The 18,160-nt window shown below is 30.1% G+C and overlaps 1 protein-coding gene across 2 annotated transcripts in view; it reads right to left on the bottom strand.

Annotated features, from left to right (window-relative positions):
• Positions 1-2,789: 2,789 nt before the first annotated feature.
• The window catches only part of LOC129907615 (neural cell adhesion molecule 2), a 346,234-nt gene continuing 330,863 nt past the window's right edge, over positions 2,790-18,160 (bottom strand). The window contains exons 6-7 of one of the 2 annotated variants that reach the window (XM_055983899.1): positions 8,059-8,547; positions 2,790-3,307 (exon numbers count right to left, since the gene is read on the bottom strand). In XM_055983899.1, coding sequence (XP_055839874.1) covers positions 3,036-3,307; positions 8,059-8,547 — 761 coding nt within the window. In that variant the 3' untranslated portion in view covers positions 2,790-3,035. The remainder of the gene's footprint in view (positions 3,308-8,058; positions 8,548-18,160) is intronic. The other variant, XM_055983898.1, reaches the window with a different exon arrangement.

Below are 18,160 nucleotides of genomic sequence, written 5' to 3'. Positions count from 1 at the left end.
GTAGTTTTCTTTTTTAAATTCTGTATAACATCTCGTACTTCTTCGAAGTAAATAAATCGAGTTGTAAGTGGAGACTGGCAAGTTGGAAAGAATATTTTTTGTTTTTTTTATTTTATCAGTTCGGTTCTATTTGAAGGCAATATTGATCTTAATGGTGTTTGACTGATTCACTAGCCTATCTCATGATTTTTTTTGGATTGTAATAACAAAACGGAGGAGAGTGTTAAGAGTAAGTGATTTTATCATCGTATACCAGCTTGCAATTTGTCATCAAATTTTTTGTTAAATATAATTTTTTTAAGTAAAAAAGAATATGAAAAAATATTGTTTAAGAAATTAAATTTTAATTTCGAAAAAATTTTTGTTGTTTTAATTATTGTATGTCAGGAAATATTCTTTTATTATTAAAATATAGTTTTTTTTTAAATTAACATGTTTTACCAAAAATATATTAACTTAAAAAAGCGCGAGGAATATTATATCAAAAAGCTAAACTTAACATTTTTTTTTTTATTATATTATTATTATTTTTTTTTTTTAATTAAATCATTTTTAATTAGAATTTTTTAATATTTATAAATATAAAAGGACAGACATCAAGATTTCTAAATTCGAATATATGCGTAGGTAAATTAAATTTTGCAAAAACAAAAAATAAGATTGGTTTGTATTTTGTGCTGCCTCTTTTGTTCAAAAATTTAATGATGTAATGACTAACTGTAAAGTTAACAAAAATAAAAAAAAATATATTTTTGGGTTACCTAAAAAAAGATGTTAGTTTCAAGACGCTGTGAACAAAGAACAGCTCGGAGTAGAAGTGGGCAAAGGATGGATTGTTAAGAAAAGGGTAGATACGAAAGAAGTACCTTAATCTGTGTTAAAAGACGGTACATTTTTCAATAGACAACTGGTTTAATGTCAAATATTTGAATGCCATAAAAAAAGTTCACAAGTACTATCTGCAAAGAGAAAATCAATTTGATGTATTACGACTGGTATATTGAATTAAATTTCCTATACAATCAAACAATTATATCACATCATCATAGGACAACTCAACAAAGGACAACTCATCATGAGAAAATTTATCACAAAATTCCATTAGAACAAATTAATTTTGAGTTTAGTTTATTTAAATGTTCTTCTTTTGGGAAGGGACGCAATTGAATTTTTTTGTATTTAAATGTTTCTCATGTTCATGATGACTTGTATTTTGATTAGCGGTGCAGTCATTAGATGAGTTATTATAGATGAGCTTTGAAGCTGATGATGTTGTTGAGTTGTTTTTTCATCATGATCTTTTGTCGAATTGATTCTCATAGAGGTATTTCTGGGAGGAATAAAATGTAAAAAAACTTAAGCAAATTTTTAAGCGTATCCAAATTTTCTCTGTTCAATTCAATTATTTTGCGTTCGAAAAAATTTGTCGTTGAAGGTAAAAGCCTTTAGCCCAGATATAAGAAGGCTAACGCGTTTTTTTTAATCTTTTAAAGTGGATTTAAGAAAAATCGGTGAAACTATCACAGTCAGTAGATTCTTCCAAATTTTTTGAGATATTTTAAATAATTTTTGAAACCAAGGCAGCTATTTGGGTTGGGTTAAAATTCTGGAGGTTATTTACTTTTCTGGAAAAGGGAAAACGTTATTTCAGTTACATAACTTAAACGTATTAAAATACTATAAATAATATGCTAATTTTCTTAGTTATCCGAGACTTAATTTGGTAGCACTTTGTAGCCTTGATCTATTTAGGTTTCAAACAAACATATTAATACATAATTCTTATAGGCAGTTCACTCAATTTTTGGAATAAGAACTTATGTTTAATTGTATAATAACTCCAGTAATCATCTTTTTTAAAACTGTGGTCTGAAATATACAAACTTTGAATAACGCATCTTCAATTTTAAATTAAAACGCTTTGAGTAGGAATTTTTTAAAAATATCATTCCAACTAATGTCCTTTTACCTACCTATAATCACAATCTGTGAGATTAACCCTCTGTAGGCACACCTTTTTTTTTGTGACGTGATAGGCACACGGGTGCGAATTTGGTTTAGACTTTTTCATGTCGCTAGAACTTTTTTCGGTCACAATATTTTATAGAGAATCAAGTATGAAATTGATGTAGAGTATTCCGAGGAATTCGAATATTGTATTCACAATTCCGAAAAAAAAATATTTTCACCCTTATAAAGAGACTTTTTTGTGACCACTTTTTTGAAAAATCGTAATTTTTTTTATTTTTGTCCTGCCAAATTCGCACCCGTGTGCCGACAGAGGGTTAAAAATATCATTGTAAAAAAATGCATTTTTAAGAAACCTTGAAGTTGATTTAATCCGAATAATAAAACATCTGTATCTATATTAAACGCAACGCCAACTTAAGCTTTTAAAAATAAACCCAATTTTTGTATATAAAAAAAGTTTTTTTCTAAATTTACCTTAAATAAAACCATTCATTTTGAAGGCTACATAGTTCCTTAAATAAAAATTATTATACACAAATTCAACTCACCTTTGAAGTCTTCTAGTTTTTGGCATTTGTTTTTTTTTTTGTAATTTCATTTATGTTTTTATTCCCTCAATATTTATAATTATAAGTATAATAATAATAATTTTTTAATAGTTAACAAATAAATTTGGAATAGGTAAATATGATTTTTTTTGTTTTATTTTGTCTTTGTTTATTTTATATGATGAAATGTATGAATGATGTATATAATCGACATAATTATATATATAATAATAACATAATTATATATATATTTTTGTTTGTTTTTTATTTCTTATTAATTTTTTTTTCACTTATCATTTAACTTTCGTATCTAATAAATCGTCTCTGTTTTTATTTTATTTTACTTCGATACTCGAACTTATAACTCTGTGTACAAAGGCAGAACAAAAAAAAAAAAATTAATAGTAAACAAAGCAAATTTGTATGTAATAACATCGCATTGAAAAATAAAAAAAATTCACCACCACAGGAATGTTGTTGATTGACTTTTTGAAGTTATATTATTTATTTATAACCTCACAATCCATGTGACACTGGTATATGGTGTCGCCCTCTGGTGTTGGAAAATGGTCTCACATTACTAACAGCAATCACAGCAAATGAAATGCATAGAGTTTCTAAAGCGGTAAGCAGGCTGACAGATCGAGGACCACCGCTAGGTGGTTCATTGGAAAGTGTGGTGAATTTTTCAACTTTAGTCCAATCGCTAAGACCAGCGAGATTTTTGGACGCAGCACGCATAAGATAGGTTGTGTTGGATTCTAAGTTGCCAATCAGAAATGTTGCTCCTAAAAATAAACAAACAATTTGAGATTAGATTTGTATTCATTACGAAATTCTGAAGTTCTATAGCTGAAATGGTCATCAGGAACAATCATAAGCAATTTTAAGAAAAATTCGAAGTTTTATAGATATTAACCCTTTCAATATTTAACAATTTAACTCTACGAAAGCAACCTGGTTGCAAAACTAAATGGTCAATTTCGTTACCTACAAAACGAAAAATCCAGTGAGGCTTACACGAGGTAAGTATACAGGAAAAAAAATTGGTCTCAAATGAAAGATGAGCTGAAATGAAAAAATAGGGTTCCCACAATGTCAAAATGTGACAACGCTATTTTAAAGGAAAAATTGCAAACAAAAAACAAAACAATTATTTTGCAGTATTGGAGTAGGGTTTACATTGTATTTGCTCGTATTTTAGAGATGGCACCCGACATTTAAAATATAGGGTAGGATGGTACAAGAGTGCGCGGGTGATAAGAGTGCGCAAAGCGATTTTCTACGGTTTGAAATGGAATATAAGACTGAATGCACTTATTTTGGAAAAATCTAGGTGAGTTTGATCTGCTGTCAAAATTTTTTTAAGTTTTTTAGCACTTTTTTTTCCAATTTTTCTTGCCAAACAAATAAAATTTTCCGCTTAACAACAAAAAATAACAATAAACAAAGTATGGGACATTGAAAAGTCGACAAAAAGAAACATTTAAGGAACACGTAAGATTGGTCATAAAATGCATTGTGAAATACATATATATTCTTCGATTACATGTCTGGACGTGTAAGAGTGCGCACCATGATGATGTATAAGAGTGCGCGGGTTAAAAAAGCAGTAAATGCTATCCAAGGCTTCAAAATAACTGGCATTTGTCCATATACCAGCAAACAGCAGCTAGAAAAAGCAATTCCAACCAAAAAGAAACCAAATACAAGTTTTACAGAAAACAAGCAAATGAAAGTAACTAGGAAATATTGAAATTTTCTCGGAACCATTAATCGAAGACTAAATTGATTGTTCCTCATGCAAGGAGTGATGGGTTGAAAAATACTCTGTTTATTTAAAGATAGGCAGTTTTGTTTGCGAATTTTGTGCGAACTTACACCTGTGCGCACTCTTACAAACTAAGCCGCGCACTCTTACACAATAGTGTGTATAAGAGTGCGCAAATGACCTAATGTGGTATTTTGTTTATAACTATTGAATTAATATACATTTTTGTTGCCAGTTTTAAGTTTTTTTCGTTGCTTTGATTATAAACTAAAAACTATATATAAAAAAAGTAGTTAAATTCTTTTTGTTATTGTTTTATTTATTGTTTTGTGTAAAATGCGCACTCTTATACCACCTTACCCTAGAAGAGGGTCTCTTTTAAAATCTGAGTATGGTTTAGCCCTTAACTCTATCAAATATCATACATTTTAGCTGAAAAACTGCTATTTTGAGAGTTTTTTTTTTTAAATTAAGCTACCAAGTAGTTACTTAGGTACTCATATTTTAGTTACGGCAAAAGAGAGTGACAACTAAAGTTTAGTCTAAAGTTTAACCTATTAGTGAAGAAAGAACCATGCAATATTTATAAAACTGCATTCCGTATATTATTTTGTTAATTTTTTAAAAATTAGACCATTTTTATACGGTCACAGCTTGGGCAAAAACAAAAGTTCTAGAAAGATAAATTGGTAGATAAGTTGCATTTGCACTTTGTTGCAATCGAGAGGAACAGTTGTTTCGAGGGCAGTCAGAGTCCCGCACTTGCGGACGCCATTTCCGGTTCTCATAGAGTCTTTTGAAGATTTAAACACCTTCCCAAGGAAAAAAAATCAATTTTCACTTTTAACTTACATTAAGTTCCACTTGAACGATGGACAATTTATTAGATTTAGCAAATGTTGGTTGGTTCGCCATTGTTATTTTTTGGTAAATGTTTGAGCATTCAGATTTCACATGATAAAAAGAAAATAATGGTAAAACCTGCAAATTCATTGACACGTTGTTACTCGTGTGAATGCGTCTGTAAGCTAAATAATTAACTCTCTCTGAAATGAGGGATAAAGGCAAGGTTCCCAGGTTTTCAAAATAAAAATCCTCTTTTTTTTAACACCAAAACGTTTTAGTTTCCCCTTTTTCGTAAAAAAATCCCCTTTTTTTCTGAAGAAAAAAATGCAAGTATGTATTTGAAACTTTTTTTTAAACATTAATTTATGTATTTAGTTTATATTCATAAAAAATAAAACCTTTATAATGTATCTATCTATACATATAATAAAAACAAAAAATTAAGTAAACATTTTTTTTTTATTATTTATCAGCCCTGTTGTGAGTTTCACGTGGTCAATTTTTCTCCCGAAATATTTTTGTTCGTCCGGAATTTTAAAAACCTATTGCAAGTAACCTCGCATTTTAACTAAAAAAAGTTAAAAAAACGGAGAGTTTTCGGGACGCGATCAACTTTTCGTCCTCAACTCACAATAGAGGATAAGTAAAATTCAATTTTTTCGGGTGGAAACTTGTTCAAATGAAACTCACAATAGGACTGAATATGTTTTTCCCCAAACCCCCCCCCCCCCTGCGTTCGCCCCCGTTATAATGTATTTTTGTAAATCGTAGAATATTTATGCAGATTAAGGCAGGTGATGTTGTAACAATTAGTATTTTTTGGGACTATTTTTTTTTCACTGCAGGAGCATGCCGCACAGTGGTGCCATTCTTTGTTTTTGACGTCAAAATTCATTTGCACGGCCATTTCTGGACGAAAAGTCATGAAATTTGGTACACTGAATGATAATATAATAGTATGGAGAATACAAAAAGACTGCCAACTTTTTTTTATTCAAAATGGCGGCTCCAAAATGGCGGAAAGAATGAGCTTTAAAATAGAATTTTCATTTTCAAAACAGTATATAAGCTAGAAATTGGGCTAAATTCATGTTCAACAAGGTGTTAGATTTAAGATTTAGGACTCATAGATTCATATTCTTTACAAAAAAATCAAAAAATTTGAAAACAAAGTCCAAAAAATGCCAATTTAGTAAAACACACTTTAAGACCTCTAAATACGCTATTTCATGTATTTTTTTTCACTTATCACAATTTTGAGATCTCTTCTATTTATGTTTCATAAGAAAATTGAAAATATTGGGGTTATATGGTTGCCAACTATGTTTTTAAGTAAATATAAGAAAACATGATATTATGAAAAGTTACAATGTTCAATAAAACTGAGAATTTATTTTTTCCGTAAACCGTTCTAAATTCAAATCCGAAGTTGAAAAAAATCTATGACGTCACATTTCGTAGATAAAAATTTATTTTGATCTGCTTATATCTCAAAAACGTGACGTCATAGATTTTTTTGACTTCGGATTTGAATTTAGAATTCAAAAATCCACTTAGCGTGGATTACAATAGTTTATTTTGAAATTAAGTTTTATTTAAAATCAATTTAATCATTGTTCAAGGATTGTGTCTCATGTTTTTGTAAGTATATAGTTTTCTCATTTTAGGTATTTTTGCTCCTTTTTATCCTCGTCTCCCATTTTATCCCTTTAGTGTAAGAAAGTTGGCAAAAATGGTGATTTTCCCTTCAACCAGGGAACCCTGGATAAAGGTGTTCTGAAAAGATAGGTTAGCGAATTCACGCACTCTAACTAAATTTATACCTAAGTTCCACAATAATTTTTTTAAAGGTATCTATACCAGAGGCGTTGGTTGAGCTGTTGGGGCCCCAGGGCAAGACTTATTTAGGGTCCCTTTTTTTTAAATAAAATGTTATTCTTTTATTATGAAGTCTGTTTAAATAGCGTTTGGTCGTCCGGAACAATCCGGAAAATTCCGGAGTAATTCTGGTACTGTTTGATTGGAGCTAAATGAAAAACGCAATCGGATTCAAAGACGCAATCGATAACAGTTTTTATTTTTCATTAAACAAAGAACAATACAATTTTCTGGGGCCAACTATTTTATTTTCGCAAGGGCCCAATAAAATTACAGATCATTGTATTTACATATTTTGCGAAACAATAACAAAACAAAATCCTGCTTTTGTTGTAAAGCTAATAAAAACATTGATCTGATCTGGATCACGAAAAAAAATAAAACACAGCTAATATTATAAGATCTTAATTTAAAAATTTACAAAAATTTGTATTCCACAAAATTTTAATAGTTTTTTAGGGTAAAAAAAATACAAAATGGATTAGAAACATTAAAATATCAGAACGTAAAATATTTTTGCGATACCTAAATATCTTACTTTATTTTTTACTTAGCGAAAATATTAATTTTCTAGGAATTAAAAATTAATTCACTACGAAACAATATTTTACTATTTGTTTTCACGAGAAAAAAGACTGTTAGATCCTTTTTTCACTTGGAAATTAAATTTGTTGTTGTTTGTTGAAAGAATTAATATTGGACCAAAAAAATTCATAATCTATATGGATTTATGTCTGTCAGTAAAATTGTCTCCATTTCAAACAAAAAAGTTTCAAAAACAAAAATAATTAATACAAATAATTATTCTAACATAGCTTTGACATCCCTAAAGCAATTGTATCAACACATATAAAGTCTTCTAATCAAAAATTCACTTCATTTTAAATCCGAATGTAAAAATGAAAATGATGTTAAAAGCCACCTTAAGGCTATAATTTAATTTCAAGTGTCTCAATAAAGATCATACTAAAATAATTTCCTTTGATTTTTCGTCCTTTAAAACAAAATTTTCAACAAAAAAAAAAAAGAAATTTTCCAACTTACCATCTTCGAATGGAAAATCCTTTCGCTTGGCATAGCTCCAATTGCCGGCGGCCGACTTGAATTCATAGTCGGTCATGAATTCAATCCGGAAGCCATTCACGTCCATTAAATTTCTCACTGGCGTTGTACGTACCGAACCAACATCCACATCAAATGTATTCGAATTGAAGCCTCGCAATTGCAGATGAATTGGTGGCGGTGGCTTTGTGCCCTTCTCCAACTGGGTAGATCTCTCAATGGCACCCTGACTGTTGGCCGCCTTACATTTGTATGTGTCGTACAAAGTCTCATCTTTGATATCTATCACCAAAGTCGAGATGTAGGGTTCGTTGTGGATGATGTACTTATCGGAGTGCAGACGCTTCTTGTTGCGGTACCAAGTAAAATTTGCTGGTGGTTCAGCAATGGCCTCGCACGAAATGCTCGTCCTGCCACCTGGGTATCCATATTGCATGCTAACGTGATGTTTGTGTGTCCAAAATGGCTTATCTGTGAGAAGAAAGAGATAGAAAGAGAGTAAGGAAGGAAACGCAGTCATTTACGAACAATTAAGCTCCAGTTGCATTTCGTAGTCATGAACTGACTCCGACTCTGACTTCACTCTGATGTTACTCTGGCCTACTCTGTGTTCTATCTGTGTGTGGAATTTCAAGCATTTCCATGGTTCATGATGAAGACAAGGACAAAGAAAGGCGAGACACGGGAAGAGTAGATCAACATGCAGACAAGTTAAGTAAGAAAGTTCATTTCTCAATGACTATGGCAAAGTATATTTTTGCAAAATGAAATCTCTCCCCAGTAAACGAGAGTAAACGGCTCCCAAAACGGGTTACGGGTAATCAAGGCAAGCAAGGGCTGCTGATGTCCTGGTCTTGGTATAAGCTTTTGGATTAAAGGAAATCGCCGTAGGCACGCAAATACCACAGCCATATCCGCCTCTGTAAAGCAATTATGTACAGCAGTTTTCATATGTGTGTGCTGTGTGGTATGAGGTGAAGTGCGAGGACTATCTGGCATCCGGGACATGAGGATGAGGATAAGGACGAGGATGGAGTAAGTTTTGGATAATGCTACAAATCTGTGCTTCAATTTGCCTGCGAATCGTTTTCTGTATGTTACGTTTACGTTACGAAAAAGCTGAAAACTGCTGTGTTAAGGACCACAGTTGTTGTAGCAAGGATGGGCGCGTCATTGTGAAAATTGAAATTTCATGGTTATTGTGGCGATGGTGGTGCTGGATGAAATAATCGTGGTTAATCTTTTGGAATAAAATTGGATGTGAGGGAGAATAATGTAGGTATAGAGGGAGCTACTAGTAGAAGCTTAGATAAGAGAAGATATGAGTTTTGGCAGGTGGTACTAGCACTAGTTAGATATGTAGGTATCCTTAAAATAGGTTTTTTTTAGAGTTAGTCAAGAAATCTTGGTCCAGACACACATACAATTTGCAAATTAGTGCGAACAAGAATGAATTTAAAGACAGCTATTTAAGATGATAGGGCAATTGAAAAGTTGTCTAAAAACTTTTTTGCGGAGGGAGTGGGAAACAAATTTGAATGTGCTAATCGCGAACAAATGAAGTAAAAGTTTTCAAACATAGGATTATTTCGATGGGAAGCTTCCTAGAGAAGTAAATTTAGTAATATTAAGCTAGTTTTCGGAAGCTCTTATAGTTAAGTGGTTTAAGAGGAAGGCATATCTACTTTCATGGATGGGTTTTTGTGTGAGGTAACACGAGGAAACAGCACCTAAACTGTGATTTAAATACTTTGTATGGGAAGTTTATTTTGAAGTTTTTATTGTTTTATCAAGTAAAAGTGGAAGGATAAGATTTATAGATTGAATAGGTGTGTTTTATGAGTTGAAAATATGAAAATTTAAGGGTCTATGAAAGATTTAAAAAATATGAATCTTCTAGAATAATAGAAAAATCTTTAAAAATTAAGCATCTGTAAATTACTGTTGTTCGAAAAAATTAAAGTTCGTTAAAGTATTGAAAAGTTTCAATAGAACAACTTTTGATTGGCAAACTTTTTATTCCATCAACATATATGAAACTAATTCATAGTTCTGGCTTAGAAGACCTTTTCTTGATTTAGATAAGAACCATACCAGAGGAGAAACAAGCATTGATCAGTGATCTGCTGTATTGGAAAAAATTCCATCTATTAAAGTGCTGTATTTTAAGAATTTTAAGATCTACGAAGCTACGTTTACTATGAAGTTATAGGAAATTTTGTGTTTTTAACTGTTTTTAAGTGAATTTTTCCATAATATGCACCTTTTAGAAAATAAAAGCCAAAAACTGAAAAAAAGCAGAATATTTCACGGTTTTACTCGTATCACGCAGTTAGCAGAGACCTTTCGAAGCTTCCAACTTGGTTTGAAATAACTGGTAAAATAAAATATGTCATCACCAGGGCAAGGATATATGTGAATACCTACATATTTTTTCCCACATTAATAGAAATATTGGAATAAGACAGTTTTTCGAATCAAGTAATTTCCTTTAAAATGGCATTTACTTGTTAGTGCATATTTTTGCATATTTTGCTTTAAATGCATATAAACCCATATTTTGGTTTTTAGTGCATATTTTAATGATAAACCCCTAATTTTTCGTCATATTTTTGAAAAAGGGAAGAATTTTTTTTTGTTTCACTTAAATTTTAATTTGATTCAAGGGTGTAGGTACGCAACTTAATCATTTTAATTTCAACATCCATGAAAAAAACGCATTTTGCAGCACTTAACACAATTCCAACCGTCACAGTTTCTAGTTTAATTGCAGTAAAAAACCTACTATGCAAAAAATTTTGAAAGTTTTGAAGAAGTTTTCAAACCTGACGATGAAGAGGTTTTGGTAAACTTTTTGGGTAGAGAGATACTTGCGTACAAAAATGCTCAAATGACAACGACTGAATTTGAATATGTACAAAAGTTATGTCAGGCCAAATAGGCAGAATTTTATCATTTAAAATTTCAGAAAATATTTTGTGGTGTATACCTACTGTGACCATATTACTAGAAGCGAAACCCGGGACAGATAAAAATTCATTGGATCTTTTCTTAGAGGATATAATATATGGAGTGCTTGTGCTTTTAGTTCCGTGAAGCTTTTATAGAGGGCTCTAGTTTCTTTAAGTTTTTCGATGAGTGTCTGTCATCAACAAGCGTGTTTATTTACAGCTTCGGAACCGGGTTCGCACTGAAAAACGAAGGCAGCGACCCCTATCCGTGTATATGGCGTTACAATGTATTAGGTATAGGAACAAGCACTCCATATATTATATCCTCTAAGGATCTTTTTGAAAATATTGATTTTTCAACAAAAAAAATTTTATTTGGTTTGGTAAAATGAGTTTTCATAATGTTTCCTTATTTTAATATCGAATTTCTTAAACTATTTTATAGGAACTTTTTCGTTGAAATCATTTAAGTCGTTTACGAAATCAGAAATCAAGAAAACGGTTGAATAGGTGATAGGTTTTATGTTTTAAAAACCTTAAGAGCTGTTTTCTAACATTTTAATTTTATTTTAAATGATTTGAAATTTTATAATCTTTAATTCAACTTTTAACATGCTTAAAAGTTTTGAAATTTAGCTAGGTTCATATATGTTGCACATTATTCGAAAAAAAAAAAACTTTTCAACCTTTTTTACAAAACCAACTCAACGAAATCATAAACGAAAATTTTACTTTTCGTTACACATTACGCTGCCTAACCAACGAAATTCTTACCCGTGCTAGAATATTTGGAGCGTATTCAATCGTTTGTCACTCACATTTAATTGTGTTGGTAAATTTTCTTGATCCAAAAGAGTTTTTTTACTTTGGAGACTTTTTCGTTTTGCTTCAGCAGCGTATTGGGCTTTTAAGCCAAACGTCACTTTCGAAGAAAAAATATACGTGACAATAACAGGACAAATAACAATATACGGGACACTTATACGTCCCGGTTTTCCTTAATAAAAACCCGGGACAAGCTGTAGAAATACGGGACTGTCCCGGGTAAACCGGGACGGATGGTCACCGTATGTATACCAAAACAATTTATTCTTATGATTTGTTTGCATGTACACAAAATACTTGCAATGGTCATCACTAATCAACATCTAAACAAAATTCAATGTTCGTTTCCAAAAATTTGATTTTTCAAAAAAAAAAAAAAAAAATTTTGTTTTTTAAATTAAAAATTTTTCTTTTTCAAAATTGTATTTCTGATTTACATTAAAATTATATAAATGCTTTTGTATAAAAATTTTCTTTTAAATTAAATTGGTAGTTATGACTTATGAAGCGCTTATTTGGACAACAAATTTTCATTAAAGACCGGCTGTGGATATTTCACTGTAGAACAAGGCCGTAACCAAGGAAGTTAAGAGGATTGATTTCTCCTTTCTACGTCTGTTGTCTAAAATGAAAAATTTCAAAAAATTGGGAGATTTTATGATCACTTTTATTTCAACTTTTTTTGTAGTAACAAAGTTGTCTGTAAAAATTTCTCCAAGAAGGTTGGCCTCAAATCAAAAATTATCATGTACAAGGAAAAATGAACAACCTTTAAAAAATAATATATTGAGTAGGGTGCTTCTTAAAAATCAATTTTCGAAATTTTAATGGGACACCCTTTCATTTTGTTCTTCCTGCCTTAAATATAAATTGGGTAAAATTTGGTCCAGTTTAAACACGTTCTAGGGGTCGCTACCACAATTCAAAAAATACACCAAATTTTGTTTTTTTTTTCTCAGAAAATTTAAAAATTTGTAATCAGAATTAAGTACCTTATATTAAATCTTTGACTGTTTTGAAAGAAGTTTTGATAAAAATACAGCGGAATAAAAATGAAGTTTAATTTTGAATATTTTTGAATTTGACATTTTTTTTGTGTTATTCTGTAGAATAGCTTAATTGAAAAATTCAATGATTTTATCTGATTGTTTATGAGCCTAATATCTTTATTCGACAGACAGTTAACTGACTATTTATTAGAAGATTGAAAAATCGGGTCTTAAACGTACTTTGTACTGTAACAAAAAAAATTTTGTTGAAATTGATCTTTTTTTTTACTTAAATCTTTAGTGAATGGTAGCGACCCCTAAATTTTAATATTAAAATCGGAAAAAAATACCATACACTATGCTTATATGGTAGTGGTAGAACATAATGCAGGGGTGTCCCATTAAAAAATCGAAAAAAAAGATTTTTTCGACCATATAAGAAGCACCCTAATATTGAGCCTTTCCCAAATTATAGTAAGCGCAAAATTAACTTATGAATTATGGACAACATCATATATGTACCTACTTGTATTTTTTCGACAAGAAGAACAAATAAGATATAACTTTTTTGTGTTAATTTGATCTACAATTGCTCATAAAAACATTCACATCAAAATTGTCTCCAATAAGTTTAAAAACAAAATATAATAACGATTTTTTATGTAAACTACAACATCGTAAGCGCCATGTAGCTAACGATAATTTGGCGGGAAGGGGTTTTAATAATTGAGACCTTTTCCAAGTTTCAATCATTAGTCATCATTGATATAAGTAAAGACATACCAGACTAAGCGTTTTCTTAAATCATCGCTTAGTGGTATCAATATAGAACGTTAATATGAAACAACTTGTTTATCTGCATCTGCAGTTAAAAAGCGTGAGATCACACGATCTAGTGTCAAACTCAGCGAACCATAACGATTTTATTTTATTTTTTTTTTTTTTTTGAAAAAAGAGTCTCCTCCATTTTTTAAAATGCCATTTCAATGTAGGTTCATAACCTTGTCAGGTCCCCGGCTTCAAATTTTAATTTTAGGGCTAGAGTTGAAAGTTTAAAAAAAAACATTAAAAAAGCAAAGTTCCTACACGGAGAAAAAAGTGTCACCTTAAAATAAGATGATGCGCCCATTAAATTTCACCACTTTAAATTAAGGTGATATCCGCTTAAAATAAGGTGATTCCACTTAAACTCAGTTAAATTTAATGCACGGAGAAAACAAACCAGATAGAATTAAGCGGATCGCACCTTAATATAAGCGGATTTCTACATGGTTTTTTGCTAATATGACACTTTTTTCTCCGTGTATGCTCCTTTAGACAAATTAATTATACCATCTATAAAAATAAAATTTTTTTAAAAATTATATTAAAATCTAGAAACATTTTTTTTTTTTCAAAAATGTGCTGAGAGGTTTTGTAATTTTTTTTAATTTTTTTTTTTTTGATTGAAAACCCAAGAACATTTATATTTATTCACAGCTTTTTGCAAATACATATACATGTTTTAATATGCAGTAATTTGTATGCCCAGGTGCTTTAACACACATGTAATTATCCATTCATTAATTATATGTGAGTTTCATATATCAAAACTTGTATTTTAATTTTTTAGCTGAAATGACCACAGCGGTGCATCGTACATACAACCAAATTAAGGGACATCAATAGCACATTAAACAAAGGAGTTTAAGTTTAAAAAATAATTCTCGTTAGTAAAAAAAAATGTTTTCCGTCCACAACGTAACAAGTGTTTAAAACCACGCATCTGCTGATATCATTTGATTATCTCAGATTTCATGTGGTAAAAAAGTTTGCTCAGTTTTTTTATTTTATTTTATTAAGCTCAGTTTCATATAACGGTAATGACAGTCCTCTTAAAAAAATACACTTCTAATGAATTTATAAAAAAAATCCAGCGACCATTTTATGGTATATATCAGTCAAAATATCCCCTTCATCACACACTTCTAAGTCTCTAAACTGTCAAAATGTCTTCTAATGCAGCATCATTAGTTTGCCAGCATAGTATTTTCAGAGGATAATCCTCCAGAGATAGCATACAGCTTTAGTGCAATTAGTAGACCATTCATTAAATACAAAAAAAAAATTAAGAGTGAGAAAAAAAAATCACCTCTTGTGGGTTAAATTAATTCAACCCCAACTCGTGGCATCCTGATGGTGAATATCATCACACTGCCACGGATGCAATGCAAATTTTTGCATATCTTATAAAAAAAACTACCAGCAGTGCAGCGCCAGCAACTGACCGACAACGACAACCGGGGACAACGATAACGACAACGACGGACGACTATCAGATACATACGAACGACACAGACGACACGACAAGATAAATGAATTAATTTCGCAAATCTTTTTGCATGCAACCAGAACAGAATATTCCGCCATTTTGTGTAACAAAACTAAAGTGTCAACATTTGGGTACAAAGGGGAAAATTTCAATGCAATGTGATGCCATACCGTATCTTTCGTTTTTTTTTTTTGGTTACATCAAGATATGTAGATACATTTACTCCTCCATCCGCCACTCACTATCATGACTTTTGGGTGGACCAGGAGTGGAATTGAGCGATTTACATAGAAAAAAAAGTTGAGTAAAATTTTTCCTTTAAAAGTGTTTGTCAGATTAAACGTTTAAGAAATCGTGCATTTAAGTGAACAGTATGAAAAAATAAATAAAATGCACGAAAGGGTCATACGAATTTGCTATTAGTAAGCAAGTACACTTTAAAACATGTTCACTATGGTGTATACGTATTTTTTTTTTAATTATTTTTGCTTTATATTAAAATATTATTTTATTGCATTTTAAACATGAAAGTTTAACTATGAATATGTTTGAAACAGATTTTTGTATACATTTGCATTTTCACTTTAATTTTAAGTTTTTATGATTTAAATGCAATAAAATAAAATTTAAGTGAAAATGCAAAAAAAAGTACGTATACGCCATGGTGTACCCATTCAAAGTGTGCTTCCTACTTGTGTAGGAAAACAGATTGAACTTAAAAAAAAAAAACAATCACAAAGGGCATCATGACATATCCGTTCCTTTAAGACAAAAGCTTATTTAGACGAAGTTACCTTTTAATAAATGATCGGTTTTTGTAAATAAATGATAAGTGTATTTGTGGGTGAACAATGTCAGTTACTTAAAAAAATTTATTTAAGGGAATCAAAATTAACTTTTGAAATCAGTTTGAGCTCCAAAAAAAGTACGCATATTTTATTATTTTATTATTTATTAAGATAAGAACAAGGATTTAAACAAATTGGAAAACAAATCAGCAAATTTCAATTTTTATTTCAAACCAAAAGTGTATTTTTGGAAAATCTTGATTTATAATAAAATAAGTCGTATAAATGCTTTTGTATAAATAAAATACACTGAAATTGAAAAGATTTTTGACCAAAAAAAAAAAATTTTTCATTGGAAACATCTAAGAAATAACACTTGCTTTTTTTTATTCCAAATTGTAGCAGCCGTTTTCGAGAGTTAGTTAAACTTTACCAAAATTGCTATATGAGAGGTAGCGTTCTTTTTTTGGTCGAAAATAATTAGTTCCAAAACGGGTCCTTTACATTGGCGGATACTTTGGGCACAATAAAAAAAAATTAATATCAGTAATTGTATATAATAAAACACTTCTTATCCTCGTACAATAGTTGTATTTATTTACAAACGTTTTCGAAAAGTTAACTTTTCATCTTCAGGTGATAGCAAAAAATATAATTTTAAAAAATTTTTTGATAAGTTTACAAATTAATCAAAAATGTTTTTATATAAATTGAAATTTTAATAATTTTGTTAAGTAATTGAAATTTAAAGTTATTTTAATAATGTCTAATAATGATAATTTTATAATAACAAGAAGAAGAGGGAAGTGAATAAATGCGTTTAAAATTTTTTCTCAAAAATGTACTTAGATGATAATGGTTTTAAGAATTTATGCAAAGAAGATCGTTCAAAAGTTTTGTTTTTATTCATGTTTTTTGTACGATTTATGAACATTTCTTCATAAGCATTTAATAAATTTGGGTTGTTAATTTCTTTTAACAAACGAAAACCTGCTATTTTATGATTTTTATCAATCATATGATCTGCTGGTGTTGATTCGTGTAATGTTTTTGAGTGTATCGCTTTATAGTGTTCTGACCATCTAATTTTAGTTTTTCTTCTTGTTTGGCCTATATATATTTCATCACAGTCTTGACAAATCACTGAATAAATTCCAGATTTCTCAAGAATATCTGTTTTGTCTTTTATGGTCCCAATTAGATTTTTGACTTTATTACCATTGCTATTTGGTGATAGTTTTATTGAAAAATTATTTAGTACTCTTTTTAAAGAGTAAGTCAACCCTTCAATGAATGTACCACCCATATATGCTAATACATTTTCTTTAATAGGAACTAAAGAGGTTAAATTCTTCAAATCTTTTTTCTCTCGATGTTTTTTTAATAAACTATTGACTATTCTATTAGTATAACCGTTTATTTTTGCTATTCTTTGAATATTTTCAACCTCTTTATTATAATTGTTTTTGCTAAGAGGAACATTAATAGCACGGTAACAATAGGAATTCAAAGCTGCAAATTTAGTTTGTTTTGGATGATTTGAGTTGGATGGAATACATCTGTCAGTGTTTGTTGGTTTTCGGTATATATCAAACTCTATCTGATTATCGACTCTTTTAACCATGACATCTAAAAATGGTAATTGAAAATCAATTTCACTTTCAAAAGTAAATCTTATTACTCCTTGCATGACATTATTTAAAAAATCGAGAAAATTTGCAAGTTTGTCTTTATGGATGATAATATATGTATCGTCAACATATCTGACCCATAATAATGGAAAGTCAGGGTAGTTTTCTTTAGCTTTTGTTTCGAATTCAGCCATAAAACAATTTGCTGCAAAAGCAGATAAAGGGTTGCCCATAGCCAGACCTTCAGTTTGTTGATAGACTTTATCATCAAATTGGACATAATTTTTTGAAAAGCATAAATTAACAAGACGCATGTATTCACTTACCCTTAAATCATCTAGCGTATTTATATTTCTTAGCCAATTCTCAATTGATTCTTCAGCTTTTGATATTGGAATACTGTTATACATGTTGTCTATATCTATTGAAGCTTGAATGAAGTCAAAAATCTAATTGGGACCATAAAAGACAAAACAGATATTCTTGAGAAATCTGGAATTTATTCAGTGATTTGTCAAGACTGTGATGAAATATATATAGGCCAAACAAGAAGAAATACTAAAATTAGATGGTCAGAACACTATAAATC

The sequence above is a fragment of the Episyrphus balteatus genome, chromosome 1, assembly GCF_945859705.1.
Source record: "Episyrphus balteatus chromosome 1, idEpiBalt1.1, whole genome shotgun sequence".
NCBI lineage: Eukaryota > Metazoa > Arthropoda > Insecta > Diptera > Syrphidae > Episyrphus > Episyrphus balteatus.
The sequence above is the reverse complement of the archived record's forward strand: the minus strand, read 5'-3'. Positions and strand labels throughout refer to the sequence as shown.